At 39.4% G+C, this 16,746-nt stretch overlaps 1 protein-coding gene across 1 annotated transcript in view; it reads right to left on the bottom strand.

Annotated features, from left to right (window-relative positions):
• The window catches only part of CNNM2 (cyclin and CBS domain divalent metal cation transport mediator 2), a 103,623-nt gene that overhangs the window by 7,062 nt on the left and 79,815 nt on the right, over positions 1 to 16,746 (bottom strand). Inside the window, 2 exon segments of the mRNA XM_083363464.1 lie at positions 1,997 to 2,062; positions 5,901 to 5,994. Of these exon segments, the coding sequence (XP_083219590.1) occupies positions 1,997 to 2,062; positions 5,901 to 5,994 (160 nt within the window).

Below are 16,746 nucleotides of genomic sequence, written 5' to 3'. Positions count from 1 at the left end.
TTAAATTCATGAAGCTTAATTAGCAAACAAATTATGTAAATGTGTGTCCTTAAATTTTCTTGTTCAGCCTCTAAAATACAAATTAATGCAAACAGAATTCAAATTCACAATAAAATATTATAATACAGTATAATACAGTATAATTTAGAATAACATAACATAAAACATAACACAGCAATATACAATTCAGAAGTAAATGTTCAATGCTTGTAAAACCTTTGGGGGACTAGGAACATTTTCCACAGCATTATAAGCAAGTAATATGTCCTAAATTATAAGAGAAATTAAAATGATTTTACAACTTATTTAGGAATCAGTATAAATCAATAAAAGAAAAAATGAAAGCCAGTTTGATGATTCTAAATTAAACCTTAATTTTCAGTTTACAGATGTTCTAAGACAGGGGTGTGGCCCACGGGCTAGATACGTGACATGCAGGCCACGCCCACCCCGGTTCCACAAAGGTAAAAAAAAAACATCACGATACGTCACAATACGTCACGTGACATAATTGACTTTGACACCCATGTTCTAAGAGAAACTGATAATGTTTCTCACTTTTCAACTGATTATAGGTAAAGGTAAAGGTTCCCCCACACATGCGTGCTAGTCATTTCCAACTCTAGGGGCCGGTGCTCATCTCCGTTTCAAAGCCGAACAGCCAGCACTTGTCCAAGGACGTCTCCGTGGTCATGTGGCCGGCATGACTAGACGCCAAAGGCGCACAGAACGCTGTTACCTTCCCACCATAGTGGTCCTTATTTTTCTACTTGCATTTTTACGTGCTTTCGAACTGCTAGGTTGGCAGAAGCTGGGACGAGTAACAGGCACTCACTCTGTTACATGGCACTCAGGATTCGACCCGCCAAACTGCCGACCATCTGATCGACAAGCTCAGCGTCCTAACCCACTGAGCCACCACGTCCCTTCAACTGATTATACTCTGGTGTTAATTAATAATGCACCAGGCAAAACTCATATAGGTAGTCCTCATCTTCTGGTCATTCATTCAGAGACCATTTGAAATGATGCTGCTGAAAAAATGGACTTATGACTAGTCTCCAAAGTTTGGGTGCGTGGCAGCCCGCCCACACTTATGACCACAGGGATACTTCAAGTTCCCCACCTGCATGAGCTCTACCACTGAGTTATGGCCCTTCCTATAAACAGCACACATAGCTGCAAAAGAATTAAGTTTACTAAATTTTCAGTTCATTGGTTTTAAAGCAGGGGTCACTAACCCCTAGTCCGCAGCATGCCAGAAACTGTCCACACAAACAAGCGAAGCTCCATTCCTTGAGATGCAGACAGCATGTAAAACCTTGCCTCCTCCAGTCTGTAAAAAAACCCTCTCTCCATGGAACCAGTCCCTGGTGCCAAAAAGGTTGGGGGCCGCTGTTTTAAAGGAAATTTTGGCAGCACTCGCAAATGTGACTACTATGATCCTCGTCAGGTATAGCAAATTAGACATTGTGACAGGATGCAATCTCGTTCAAGGAAGTAGTAGTTCATCCATGACATTTCTGAATGAACTTACCTAAAGGGGACAACATATAGACCGTTTCAAAACAACTCCCCCATTTCTGTTGCTTCACTCCACATGAAAACCACTCAGTTCAAGACTGTGTGGAGTCAATATTCCTACTCTTGCTAGAGCTTTTAGAAGAATTAACTCATTATATTCTCATATACAGGACTTTATCCAATCCATAGCAATTAGAACAACCTGTCTAGTTTGCTTAACTTTAAAAATATGTTTAGTTTTTGGCAGCATTTTTAAAGATGTGGAAGTTTTCACGACCCTACAAATGTTAAGACACAATTCCTTTTTGTTTCAAGATCCATTTGTTATTACCTAATCAGAAATCAAAACTTAGAGTACCCACCTGGTTAAACACAAACCCTTTCTTCTCTAAAAAGGTGATATGCAGTATTTAATTAGTTACAGGATAAATGCAATTTAAAACAGAGGTTCAGAAGAAGCAAGCATATTTACCTGGACTTCCTGGCGCTAGTATGTCTGTTCTGCTGACAACAAAGGTACGAGACAAGGATAAAGGAACTAGAGAAGGGGAAAAGAGATGAGACTAAAATCAGAGAAGACATTAATATCTTTAAAGAAATAATCAGTTTTGTCATGATGAAGAAATCAAGTACAATTCAAATGTAAGTGGACTCACCGCCCTGAGTCCTTCGGGAGAAGGGCGGTATAAAAATTTAATTAAATAAATAAATAAATAAATAGAACAAGGAAAAACTGGCCAGAAAATAAAATACAACAACACTTAGGAAATCAGGTATCAAACAATACATGCTTCTTTCTTAGCTATTTCAATAGTTCAAAATTCTCTGAATTTGGAAGTAAAGTTCTGTTAATGTTTTTAGAATAATGTTACCAACAACAGAAGTTAGACACATAGAGCAGAAGATATCATCATAAGCTGTTTAAAGCAAGCATCTGTCCCATAAACACATGCATTTTGTATTTTTTGTGTTACAGTAAAAGTAATAATCACTGCTCATCCTCGTATTCAAACAGGCTATAAAAAAAACAAGCCTTCCAAAAAGTGAAACAAATCATTTTGCTGTCTTTTTTCAGATAAGAAATAGTGTTTGTTTCTGTATAATCTTTTGTTGTCAACAAAAGGACCCAGATTGTTGGGGGCAATTAAGCTGACTTTGTAATAATGCCGCTTGGAGGGGGTGTGAAAGCCCTAATAAGCAGGCATATACATAGAATGAAGGCTACTGCTAAGCTTGTAAGCCGCCCTGAGTCTTCAGAGAAGGGCGGGATATAAATAGAATTAAAATAAAAAATAAAAAATAAATAAAGTGCAGCAACTACATACTCTTCTAATACTATCCCAGGAATTCTAAAAAGTTATCAGATATGAAGGTAAATAGCCAGCCTGATGAAAGTTGTTGTAGCAAATGAGAAAAAAAGAAAGAAAGAAAGAAGAAAGAAAGAAAGAAAGAAAGAAAGGAAGGAAGGAAGGAAGGAAGGAAGGAAGGAAGGAAGGAAGGAAGGAAGGAAGGAAGGAAGGAAGGAGTTACTTCCATAATATCAATCCATACAGAAATCTAGCATGCAATGTTTTTCACCTTCTTGTTGTAAAAGAGGAGGAGTCATTCCAACAAAGGAAGTGATCAAATATCTGGAAAAGGAATTTGTTCCTTCAAAAGTAGGTACATGGAGAAAAGTAGGAGAGCAGGACAATGCTGAGATGTGCTAACAAATACTGTACTTCTAAAATTGAACGTATTGTTATCAAAAGCACCAGGAATGGTTTCCCAGTAAAACAGTAGTACAAAGATAAAGCCGAAGAGAAAATTTAGAGCTTGACCCAAGTTGTCCTTTATTCCTGATCTGATATAACAAAAATAAATTGTGCTGTATCTGATTGGGTAGCTGGAAACCTAATTCTAAGATGATAAATAAATCTCCGTAGGTTTGTCTTAACCCAGGGGTAGGCAACCTCGGCTCTTTTATGACTCATGGACTTCATGCTGACTCAGGAATTCTGGGAGTTGAAGTCCATGAGTCATAAAAGAGCCGAGGTTGCCTACCCCTGTCTTAACCTATTGAAAGACTACGCTGTCTTCCTCTATTGAAGCAGCTGTACCAGAATACTTCAGGATAAAAACAGTCTCTCCCCCTTCCCCAACAAAGTGCATAGTGAATGCAGGTAAAATACAGGTAGTCCTCGACTTATGAACTGTTTAGTGACTGTTCCAAAGTTACAACGGCACTGAAAAAAGTGACCAATGACCATTTTTCACACTTATGACCATTGTAGCATCCCCATGGTCACATGATTTACATTCAGATGCTGGACAACTGACACACATTTATGACAGTTGCAGTCTCCTTGAGTCATGTGATCCCCTTTTGCAGCCTTCTGACAGTAAAGTCAATGGGAAAGCCAGATTCACTTAACAACCAGGTTACTAACTTAACAACTGCAGTGATTGATTTATCAAACGTGGCAAGAAAAGTCATAAAATGGGGCAAAAGTCAATTAACAATCTTCTCACTCAACAACATAAATTTTGGGCTCAATTGTGGTCGTATGTTGAGGTCTACCCATACTTAACTAGAGAAAGTGATAGAAATAATCCTGTGATAGAGGCATTGCTATGGACTATTAACATACTCTGTCCGTGACTCCCCAAAATTTAGGTTTTAACAAATCTATCATCTACTAGAAGTGAGAGGTTCAAAATCGTCATTGCTGAACAATTTTGATTCTTGTTGAATAAAACTGGCATTTATTTTGCAAACATCAGCTAAATAAGATTCTATTAGGCTATCATTTAATCTGCTATGAAAAAATAACTGAATTTAACTGTCTTTGAGAATCTTTGTAGCAATGATTTTATTATCTGATTTTCACTAAAATAGCACATCTGGGTTCTATGCTACTTTCTTGCCAATAAACATTAAATCATATGATTTGGTTTAATAATTCTTCCAGGTTGAGTGATTTAAGCTAATACAGGTAATCCCCGAGTTATTAGCGTTCACTTAATGCTCATTCGAAGTTACACGATAGGCAGCCCCTAGTTTTTATGAGAAAATTCCAAAATTATGAATGTTGCAGCATCATGGCAGTTGTTCACCCTTACGAATGACTGCAGAGGCTCTGCACCATTCACCCTATTCCCCCCCCCCCGCTTCCCACAACTGTTTTCCCTTCCCTTCCTGCCACGCCAGACTCACCTTGAGAAGATCTTTCTCCTCTTGGCTGCGATTTCTACCTTTGAGGGAGAGGAGAGTCAATGAAAGCTCCTGGATGCCGTAATATCACACAAGTTCAGGCACCCATCCTTTTTTGCAGAGAATGGATACCTGAACTCTCGCGAGATCATGGACCCCAGAAACTTTCATTTTAGGCGCAAACTTTGTACCTGTCTCCTGCCCCCCCAATTCCTTTCCGCCACCATCGGAACACCTTTTATCTGAAGGGAGACCTTGGGGACATGGGGAGCTCCATCTGTGTGCAAATGCAATGCTTGAAAATGCAGCAATTTGCTGCGTTTTCAAACACACCATTTGCTCACAGACAGACCTCTCTATCTCCCCAAGGTCTCCGTTCGGAGAAAAAGTGTTTGAGTGCCTAGGGACACTTGGAAATGCAGTGATTCGCTGCGTTTCCAAGTGTCCATAGGCGCTCAAACATCTTTCATCCGAATGGAGACCTTGGGGAGATGGGAACTCTGTGTGCAAATGCAATACTTGAAAACGCAGGTTGGGCAGGATGGGTAGCTGTGTGGCGAGGGGAGATCGTGGCTGCTCAGGTGGCTGCCACTGCTGCTGCCAGCAGCTTGATTTTTTCCACTTCGTCCTAGTGGAAGAAAGCGGTGGCACAGAAGAGGATTGCTCTCAATAAAGCCGGCGCAGGTGAGTGAGCAGTACACCCATGTCTTCTTGAGAACAATCATGCTCTGTGCCTCTGGGGGCCATGATCTCCTTTAAACTCGCATGATATTACAGCACTCAGGAGCTTCCATTGTTGGTGCAAAAAAGCATTTCCAAGCCAACTCTCCTCTCCCTCAAAGGGAAAGAAACCGCGGCAGAGAGGATTTTGGGAAGGTAAATGACTCCGGCGGAGCAGGAAGGAAAGGGAAAGCAAGTGGTATCTTAGTGGGTTGGGGAGGACTTGGGATCCTTTTCCATCACTTAGGCCCTCAATGGCTTTCCCCACCCTGAGATACCTGAGATGTGTGCGTCTTAATGAGCAAGGAGTGATCTTGTTCGAGGTACAAGATTCATTTCCACGAATTCTCAAGTTACGAATGGAATGGGCAGGCTCCATTCCATTCCTAACATGAGGACTACCTGTATAGTATGCCATCATTTCTCTTAAAGCCGTTTCAGATGGAGATCGGTGAAAAATTACCTGGTGAGGCTGTGAGAGCCATGACTCCATAGTAAGAAAAAGCTCCAGCTTCAAACTTCATTCCTTCTTTCCCAGCCTCTACTTCTACTTTTCCCTGCAGAGGGGGAAAAAAGAAAGAAAAGATAACAGTCCTATTTAGAATTAGAGGAAAGGCTGGCTCTTAGCCAGATCCATTAACTCATTCTCCTTAGCAATCATTTATTCTTTTTCAAAAATAGTTTTTCTTTTATATATGCTCCCAAGTATAACTGGTTTGCCTTCAATACCTCAGAGGTTGTTTTTCGCAATTATATTCAGTAACTGAAAATAAAAGATTTTAAATAAAGGGATAAACTGTTCTGTCTATGATTTAAACAGGTTCACTATGCGGGACAATGCCATATATATTTCCCAATAGCATTTGAAGGAATACTTTATGCTTGTTTCCAATACATAACTTTCTATTCCCCTTTGCAGATGCCTAACACTATCTTAAAGGCCAGGCAAGCAAGCCTTAGAGAATCAGATAGGTAGTCGCCTGAACTAAAGCCAGTTAGTGGTGAAAGTGGAAGAAAATGGCAAGTAGAATGAAAACTAACAGAGTAGAAGACATCGATATCAAAATTGGCAAACTAGCATTGTTACTTTAAGAATCACAACCTCTACCAGGTTCAAGGGATTCTATCTTCTGCGTAATGGGTCAACACTGATGGTACACAATAAAAAAAACATCTGGTATTTATAATTCTGAAGCTTTGCATGCTTCAAATTTCAAATTAATTAGCAGTATACAAAAATGAAAATTTTAGAAGCTGTTGGGGGTCTGAGGTTTGTTTCATGGTTAGTCCACAAAGAGAATGGCTCCTGTTTTTTCCCAGATGGAACCCAGGGCTGGTTCATGAAGTCTAGCAATTTTGGTTATGAAGGGAAGAGCTCAATCTTTCACTTTAAGTCCTCTTAAATTGTCTTCACCAAAGACAAGTCAAGATATATATTTGGGGGAGGGGGGAGGGAGAGAAAGAGGATTAAAAATCAGCAAAACAAAAATAGGAATAGAGCCTTGTTTAAGGGGGGGGAAATAACCTAGGAGAAGGGGGGGAAACAGTAAATTCAGTCACCATTCCTACTCTGCTACTACCACGTCTGCAGCAAAGTGCTTTCGTCACTTGAGGAAAACCTACCAAACATTTTACAGCCTACTTTTGCTGTTCCTCAGTAGCACAGCCAGCAGATAGATACACGTTTCACTTTGAGAAGCTTAGTTTCTATGCTGTCCTTTCCTCTACCACCTGCTGTTATCTGAGGGAACACCTGCTGCCGGCATCAAACGCCCTTCGCCCAGTGCGCTCCCACAGGGAGGGTCTGCTCAGGGTCCCGCCGGTAAGAGATTGCCGGCGGGTGACACCCAGGGATAGGGCATTCTCGGTGGGAGCGCCTGCCCTCTGGAACCAGCTGCCGGTGGAGCTTAGGACTGCCCCCAACCTCCGATCATTCCGCCGGGGCCTGAAGACCTGGCTCTTCGAGCTCTCGGGCCCAGACTGAGGAGAAATTTTTAATTTCGGGTTCTTTTTAATTGAGTACAGGGTCAATTTAATATTTTTTAATTTGGTTCTTAATTTTTGTATTTTGGATTTTTAATTCCCTGTAAACCGCCCTGAGTCCTCAGGGAATAGGGCGGTATATAAATATAACTAAATAAATAAATAAATAAATAAATCTACCAATGGGGGAGGGGGGAGATTACCATCAATTACTCCCCTCAACATATTTGGCATTCAGTTTAATATTTTATTGCTTAATTTTGACTTTATTATTATAACTTTCGCCACACTAGTTCTGGAAATCACATGATTTCCAGCCACCAGAGGCAGATATGTAGCACTCTAAAAGTGAAAAATCCTGCATGATAAGAGGTCAGGGTTACACAGGAGGGCTGAGAGCTTCCTTCAGCTGAGAGCTGTCAAGACTGCTGTGCTTCTCCTCCTTGTTGGGGCCCTGACCAGAGGATAATCCAAACAGCTTTTTCTCCTTCCTCCTATGAGTGTTAGCAGAGAGGAATGCTTCTAAAATGGAACAAAGATTTCACAGATGTGAACAAGTGAGATTCACCACTTCAATTCACCCTGTTCGGAAAACTGGGATGTTGTTTCCCATCTCCATCATACTTAAGCTTTTGTTCCTGTACACACTTTCTTTAAGAGATACTCCTGCTGAATACATGGGCCTTACTTCAGAATAAATGTAACTATATCAGTCCTGCCTCTGTGTTTACCAGAAAGTCAAATCTCAAGGAAAGCAACCAATGGAATGAGCAACTTCATAGTTATTGGATAGAGGAAGGAAAGAATATTCCAGAATGCTCCTCAATTCAGATTTTTCTCTATATACATACAAACACATGCATGCAGACAGATGCATACATACAAGCACACCGTTTCCCATTTTACTTGCCCTGCAGTCACATGTTCCCTCAACTCATTTGCAAACAGGAGGAAAAGTTGTTGGCTGAAGTTCTCCCTTTTTTAAAATCTTTGCTTGCCAACGGGAATATTGACCTGCTGGTACACTTGTGGACAGTTTTCCACAAGGTCAATATTTTCTTGTCTAATTTACAATATTCTCTTGTAATTTAGAGCAAAAAAAAATATTGAGATGCCTGGCTCTCTTATTAACTACACCAAAAGAGCCATGGGGGTCCAGAGCCCACTGGATGGATGGGAGGAGGCAGTCTGCACCAGACAATTGGAGCACAGAAGATCACTGATTTCTGAGGGTTCCTCCTTCATATGACTTTAAATGCCTGTGGGGGGTGGGGAGAGGTATTGTGTTGGCAATGAACTGAAAATAAGGTTCCAGCACACCTTGGTCCAACTTCTGCCTCTCAGAAGCAAGATGGAACAGTCTTGTGAGAACATGCCCTTAACAAAAGTAAGTGGGGTGTCTTCATACCATAACAACCAAGACATGTGATAAGCCCTCAAATGGCGTTTAAAGGAAAAATGAATAGAGAGCTACTAGATCACCAAGAAATACTTCATCCACATAGCCAAAAAATTGCAGAGAATATATCAGGAAAACAAAAGCTCAGAATAGGCCGAATTAGCAAAGGATCTCAGGAATAACAAAAAGAGATTCTTTGAGTATGTTTAAAATAAAAGAGAAGGCGGGGGGGGGAGGAATAGTACACCAGCTGCTAACTGAAGATGGCAAATGATAATAGATAACAAAGGCAGAACTATTTTAGCTCAGTCTTCTCTGAGAAAAGAATATGTGTTCCACCAGGGAATTACGAAGAACCCAAGGAAGGAACAGGTTTCCAGTTCAAGCTTGTGAGAAATATTAGTCAGATACTGACCTTGAATGAGTTCAAATCTCCAGGGCCAGATGGATTGCATCCTAGGGAACAAAAGGAAATTGCTGAAGATCTGGCCAAAACTTTGCAAACCAGGTGAAATAACAGATGACTAGAAGAAGGAATGCAGTGTCCTTACAGAAAAAAGGAACTGCAGACCAGTCAGTCTGATACCTGGGAAGACTTTGATTTTAAAGCAATTAATGTTAAGCGGCTTGAAAATAATATGGAAAATACTAGAAGTTAGGATGGATTTATTCAGAACAAAACTTTCAAAATTAATTTATTTTTTGCCAGGTAGCTTCCTTTGTAAGACTGTGGAAATGCGGTAGGAATAACATATCTTGACTTTAGCAAAAAATTCATCAACTATTCTATGACAGTCTGATTAGCAAGTTAATTATCAGCTGAATCACAAATCTGTAATATGGATCTACAGATTATTTGAAAACCATTCTTGAAACTGAACTGAGTTTTATTTCTCAAATTGAAGTGAGATATAAAATGGGATACCAGAAAGCTTAGCCCTGGACTATCTTTCTTAATATTAATGAGTTGAATGAAGGGATTTATAAAATTAATAGATGATGTAAACTGATGTTAATATTCTATAAGATGGAAAGAAAATTCAAAATGATCTTGAGATAAAAGAGAAGTGAATTTAAAAAACATATAGAGGAGAGATTCCTTCTACGGATGGTGAAGTTTGTAGCAGAGATCCGATTTAATTCTGTCATACAGAAATAACTGTGCTGTCTCATTGTCGCAATGCAAACAAGTTTATTAAAGCAAAACCCTAATAATGTTCTCACTACCCAATGATACAGTTATCATACATATAAGATTTGTTTAAATAGACGGAGGTTTCATTGTCTGCTCCAACAGGATGTATTACTACGAAATGAAGAATACATATTTCCTAAAATTTGCAAGGTGAATTGCATCAGGGATTGAGAATGATGTACTCCGTTTATATGAACGATGGCTCTCTGGAGTGACCTGAGTGGGCTAATTTTAAAAAACTAAAGATGTTAAGCAACTTTGCAAAGAAGTTCTAAGTAACAGATGTGGCACCTTTATTTTGTTACCAACCAGCAATCATTTATTTGATCTGAATCTAAATGTGTATCCCACTCTAAGTTCAAAGGAACTAAGAACAAAGAAAGGTCAACAGTCTTATTTGTGAATCCTGTCCATCAAAGAAAAGTTTCCATGGAAGGCAAAGGTACGCCCATTTTACACTATCAAATGTAAAAAAAAGCCTCTGAAACATGTCTTGGTCCCAAGCGGGACTCATGAAGTCAATATGATAGAATGTCTTACTCAATGGCAGAAAGATCTCTGTGTGACTGAAATTCAGGACGATCCTAGAAAGGTTTGAAGTTTGAGATAGCTGAAAGAGCAACCCTGTGTAAAGTATAATCTATGGAACTGAGAAAGGGTAGCTTTCAGGACTTGGTCCTGAAGTGAAAAAGAACACAGAATCACCAGGAATCAAGGTGAAATAGTATTTAAGAAACTGAAGTAGGAGTGGTAAGTTGTAGGTTCAAGTCTACCCTTAGCTATAGAAACTTGGTAGTGACTTAAGAGACTGTCACTTTCTCTCAGCACAATCTACAGTAGCTCACAGGACAGATGGATTTCTCTTTGTAAGCTATATGTTGCTCCTGGAAAAAAGACAAGAAATATATTCAACAAATAAAATAAATAAATCATTTATATAAATATGTAGTCATTGTTGTATGAGATATCATATTACAGCCATTGTGCCAACCAGGAATAAATCTTACTGAAACAAAACAAACATTAAAAATGTTATCCTTTTTAACCCATTAAATTTTTCTAATTATTTAGGGGTTGATCTCATTTTCTCTCAGATATTTTTCAGTGTGATCAAAAATTCTAGTAGGACTGGAACAATAGCAGCAATGCAAAATAGATTATATGAAAGATCAGGAAAGGAATATGATCACAGTTTTAACCTGAAGAAAGTTAAAGCCAGTTCTCACAGCATACAGGACTAAGAGTAATGGCCTAAAATAAGTTCATGTTAAATATTAGATTTTTTTTCTAACCATAAGAGCAGCATAACATAGGAATCAATTATCAAAGGCGATCAGCTCCCCTTTAATTGAATTATTTAAATGGAGGCTGGATATCGAGCTATTGGGAATGCTTTAATTTTAACTCCTGTGTTAAATAGGATTACACCTTGATAGGTAAAATTCTGTGAAAGGCAAGGTTCACACATAACAGTACACCAAAGTTGCTTTGGCTGTGGCTTATTGAAGAAAATACAATGGTGAGGTTGCTTATTATTATAATAAGCTAAAACCAAACAAATTGCATTATAACTTAGTGTAATGTGTGAACCCAACCAAAATCTCTATGGAAGTTCTAACTCTCAGAATAAAACCTTACTCTATGCCAAGAATTCACCCCATCAAGTGAGGAACTATACAGAGATCATTAAAAGTATCATAGCTGTATTACCATAAATACCGACCTAAAGGAGACTTCAGCAATAGATAATGGCACAATTTCTATAAGTACAAATTCTACAAAGCTGTTAAGTACACTGTTACATATTTCTACATAAAGAAAGATTAAAGGTTTTTCTGATCCAAATACAATTGAGGCCTTCTATGAAACCCTTCAGCATGTAATCCAGACAAGTCTTTATTTCTTTACAAAACATTTTAAGGTACTTTGGATTAATAGACAGTAATTGAACCAAAACCACCCAGTGAACTCCATGACTAAGTGGGGATCTGACAACTACCACTGATTCTCAAACCTAGCCAAATAGAGATTGTATGTGTTGGCAATTCTATGGTTCAACAATCGGTTTGATGGACTGTACTACATTATGTTTTACCCTCTTGCAGCTTTCACAAGGTTTGCATGAGTATGTCAGAAACCACCATCCTCTTTAAAATGCAACTATCCCTCCAATGGATCAAAAATCTTAAGAAGGATTTACAATGCCTAATTTATACTGTAAGTTATTTCCTTTACATTTTGATATCAGATAATAAAACAATGACTAGATAGAGCAAATTAGAGAAAAATAGATTCAGCACAGAGGCAGGTAAAATTCTTTCGAGTTACGAAATAAATTTTCAACACCATTAAATATCTTCAAGTCAGAGTCTAAATTACTGACCTAAATCTTTTACTGAGAGCTTTAGCTATAAGGGTACTTTTTGAACAATAAGTTCTGGAGGCTGAATAGCAAGTGAGTCTTTAATGTTAGATCCTGGAAATGGAATCTTGCCATCTTGGAACTCCCAAAGCATCACAAAGCTTTCTCTCAAGCTTGACTTCACATTCCCTCTTCTGCTCTGCTCGAAGGCAAGATTTACAACCAGCCTATAAAAGGATGGTACCCGTTCTTTGGATTCAAGGACACTTGATACAAATGAAATGTCTTCATACAATGCTGTGTATAATGAGGACTGAGTTATACATCTCTACTGGGGCTAGGCAAGTGATGCCATTGCAGGGGGGTGTTGTTGGACTCACTGCTCCTGCTTAATGAGCAGATATAGCCATGGCAAGGAGAGGCTTTGTACAGATTTGTTTTGTGCACCAATAGCACTCTTTTTTGGACCAAAAGGCCTTGCTCACAATCACTCATATAAGTTACCTTCTGGCTGCATTATTCTAAACCTCTAAAGCTGCCCTTAAAGTCTACTTGGAAGTTACAACTGGCCCAAAACACAGTGGTGTCCAGAGTATTAGGTGCCCATAGGCTCACCTATCTTATACCTTTATTGTTTGAGCCATACAGGCTCCCTGATTTCTTCCAGGTGTCATTCAAGATGATGGTTACCACCTTTAAAGCCCTAAAGGCCACGGGACCTGATGATTTGTGAGGCCACCTCTCCCTAAGAATATACACCCATTAGATCAGACAGGATGGGCACGCTCTAGGTCCCCTCCCTGAAATCTAGTGGGACCTTGGAAGCATGCCTTTTCTGTGGCTGCACCTACTTTGTGGAATACCCTTCCACCGGTGATTCGACAAGCCCCCACCATTCTAGTCTTCCTGAAGGTCATTAAAACTTCACTTTTTATAGGGGTGCTGATATTATGCATACAGAAGTTATGGAAGGACTACAGTTGAGCCTGCTGTGAGGCATCTCAAGGGGGACACCTCAAGGGGGACATCATGGCTCAGGGTTTTAATTGTTTTACAGTTTTTATTGTTTTTATGATTGTTTTATTAATTGGTTTTATGACTGTTGTGAGTTGTGGAGAGTTGCTTAAGATGGGTGGCCATATAAATCTTTTAAATAAATAAAATAATGCTAATGCTAAAGAGAGCTAAAAAGGTAAAGGTTCCCCCGCACATGCGTGCTAGTTGTTTCCAACTCTAGGGGCCAGCGCTTGTCCGAGGACGTCTCCGTGGTCATGTGGCCGGCATGACTAGACGCCAAAGGCGCACATGACTAGACGCCAAAGGCGCACAGAAAGCTGTTACCTTCCCACCGTAGTGGTCCCTACTTTTCTACTTGCATTTTTACGTGCTTTCGAACTGCTAGGTTGGCAGAATCTGGGACGAGTAACAGGCGCTCACTCTGTTACGCGGCACTTAGGATTCGACCCGCCAAACTGCCGACCATCTGATCGACAAGCTCAGTGTCCTAACCCACTGAGCCACCGCATCCCTTTTTAAAGACAGCTACATAATGGTGATTATGCTCCATTTAGTGAACTTTGAAGAGCACCCAGATTAATACTTCAGTCTTATACACAGCCAAATTCTGTATGTAGCATGTGGAGTACAGCAATAAATGGTAAGAGTATACTATCAAAACCAGTTCCCTCTCCAGCTACAGCACTTATTCCCTATTGCTTTTATTCAAAACCAGAGGTGACTTAAGCAGATAAATGACTCAAGAATAGCCTATGATTCAGTATACAAGAGAAGCAAAATAAAAATAAATATATTCTTTACACAGAAATCATTTTTTAAATAAAAAGTTATATATATTATAAAAGAAGCTCAATAAGATCAGATTTGCAACTTTTTCCTTCATGATTAATTTCAAAGGCTTTTAAAAATACTTTAGGAAAAACAAGTTAAACTGCAAAAATTATAACATAAAATATATTAAATAGTATTTTGACCATATTTCAAATTTCGTTCAGGATTTAATGCCCTTCATGCTATTAAGGCTTCAGAATTCACAGTTTATTTTTCTCTGTAAAAATAACATCTGCATAGGTATCTGAAGAAACAAATTTGTATAAATCAAATGATTTTTATCAATGAAGATAATGCTCCTAACAAACATTCAAACTATCTTGTTGATATGTGAAAATATCAAAAGCATAACAGCTGAGGAGAAATAGTGTAGAAAATTTCAGTTTTGTTCAAAAACACCAAATTAATGCATTAAACTAAATAGTCGTAGCATTGTCGATAGCAGATCTAAAGACCAAAATACCGTTTTTGTTTTTTGCCTTCATTTGTTTTAAAAGCAAACCAGTAGGTGGTGCTGTTTGCTTACTACAGTGTACATGATTGTTTAGTTTATTAGGCAAGACTAAGATTAGTCCAATTCATATTACAGATTAACCATAAAAATAGTACCACAAGTGAATAATATGCATGCCAGGATTGCATCAAAATGTCATCTCTTCTGGTTATTGATCTAAAAATATTTAGTTTGGGAGAATGTGTTATTTTCAAGCTTATTTCCTGCTTAATTGTTTCCAGTCTGTTCCCACTACTTTTTAGAATAATTTGGTTTTCACTCTATTTCAATGATGCCAAAAACCAAAACTCAGATAACATTACCTTCCAGATGTTGCTTACTTACAATTCTCAGTATCCTTAGCCAATGTAGTGAGCAAGGGGAATGATGACTTGAAAACATCTAAAAGGTAAAGGTAAAGGTTCCCCCGCACATGCGTGCTAGTCGTTTCCGACTCTAGGGGCCGGTGCTCATCTCCGTTTCAAAGCCGAAGAGCCAGCGCTTGTCCGAGGACGTCTCCGTGGTCATGTGGCCGGCATGACTAGATGCCAAAGGCGCACGGAACGCTGTTACCTTCCCACCGTAGTGGTCCCTATTTTTCTACTTGCATTTTTACGTGCTTTCGAACTGCTAGGTTGGCAGAAGCTGGGACGAGTAACAGGCGCTCACTCTGTTACGCGGCACTCGGGATTTGACCCGCCAAACTGCCAACCTTCTGATCAACAAGCTCAGCGTCCTAACCCACTGAGCCACCGCGTCCCTTTGAAAACATCTATAGGGACTTAAATTATGTAATTAAGTGGATTATTTTAATGGTTCATTAAAAGTAGTTAATATTAATTAGGAATATATCTAATTCTGTATGACGATCAATACATTGAATAACTGAATAAGAATGTAATACATGGCCCTGGTTTTATACAGGCTAATTTTTTCACCTTTTCTTCAAAAGGGTCAACAGCAATTTCTTCGGTCATTTTCAGATTGTGCCTTTTTCTTTCATCTCATGCTTTATTGTAATGGAATGTATGAAAGATCTTGGGGGGAAAGAGGAGGAGATGCTGCCTAGGAAGCAATCAGACAAGAGAAGCAGGAGCCTGCAGTCGCTTTATGTCAGAGAAACGTAAGAAAGACCCACTTTAATGGACCAAGTAGTGAAATTTGTGTCTTCAGACTTGCAAGATTCTATTAACATAGCCTTACAATAAAGTAGAATTAGTTTATTATGTTATGTTTCCTGTCTGTCTGTATACACACACACACACACATACACACACACACACACACACAAATTTTGGAGGTATCTGATTAAAGTTGGGCATATTTAATTTAATTTAATTTAATTTAATTTAATAATTGGATTTATATACCGCCCTTTCCCGAAGGACTCAGGGCGGTTTACAGGGTAATTTAAAACAAGAAATACAAAAGTTAAAAACAATTAAAAATAATTACAACAGTCCCTGAAAAAAGTAAAAAAAAACCAATTAAAATTAAAATTCTCAGCCTGGGCCAGAGAGCTCGAAGAGCCAGGTCTTCAGGTCCCGGCGGAATGATCGGAGGTCGGGAGCAGTTCTAAGCTCCACGGGCAGCTGGTTCCAGAGGGCAGGCGCACCCACTGAGAAGGCCCTCCCCCTGGGTGTTACCCGCCGGCAATCTTTTACCGGCGGCACCCTAAGAAGTCCCTCCCTGTGGGAGCGCACTGGACGAAGGGAACTTGATGCTGGCAGCAGGTGTTCCCTCAGATATCCCGGACCCAAGCCATTTAGGGCTTTATAGGTAATCACCAGCACCTTGAATCTCACCCGGAGGGCAACCGGAAGCCAATGCAGCTCGCGGAGTAGAGGTGTTACATGGGAGTATCGGGAAACCCCCATCACAACTCACGCGGCCGCATTCTGCACCAGCTGAAGCCTCCGAGTGGTCCTCAAGGGCACATATGTATATATATGTATATGTATGTGTATGTGTATATGTATATGTATATATGTATGCAGTGCTTTTTTTGTAAAAGAAAAAGGTGCCGGAA

This window comes from Vipera ursinii (assembly GCF_947247035.1).
Source record: "Vipera ursinii genome assembly, chromosome: 5".
NCBI classification, from domain to species: domain Eukaryota; kingdom Metazoa; phylum Chordata; class Lepidosauria; order Squamata; family Viperidae; genus Vipera; species Vipera ursinii.
This window is presented reverse-complemented; position numbering and strand designations above follow the sequence as displayed.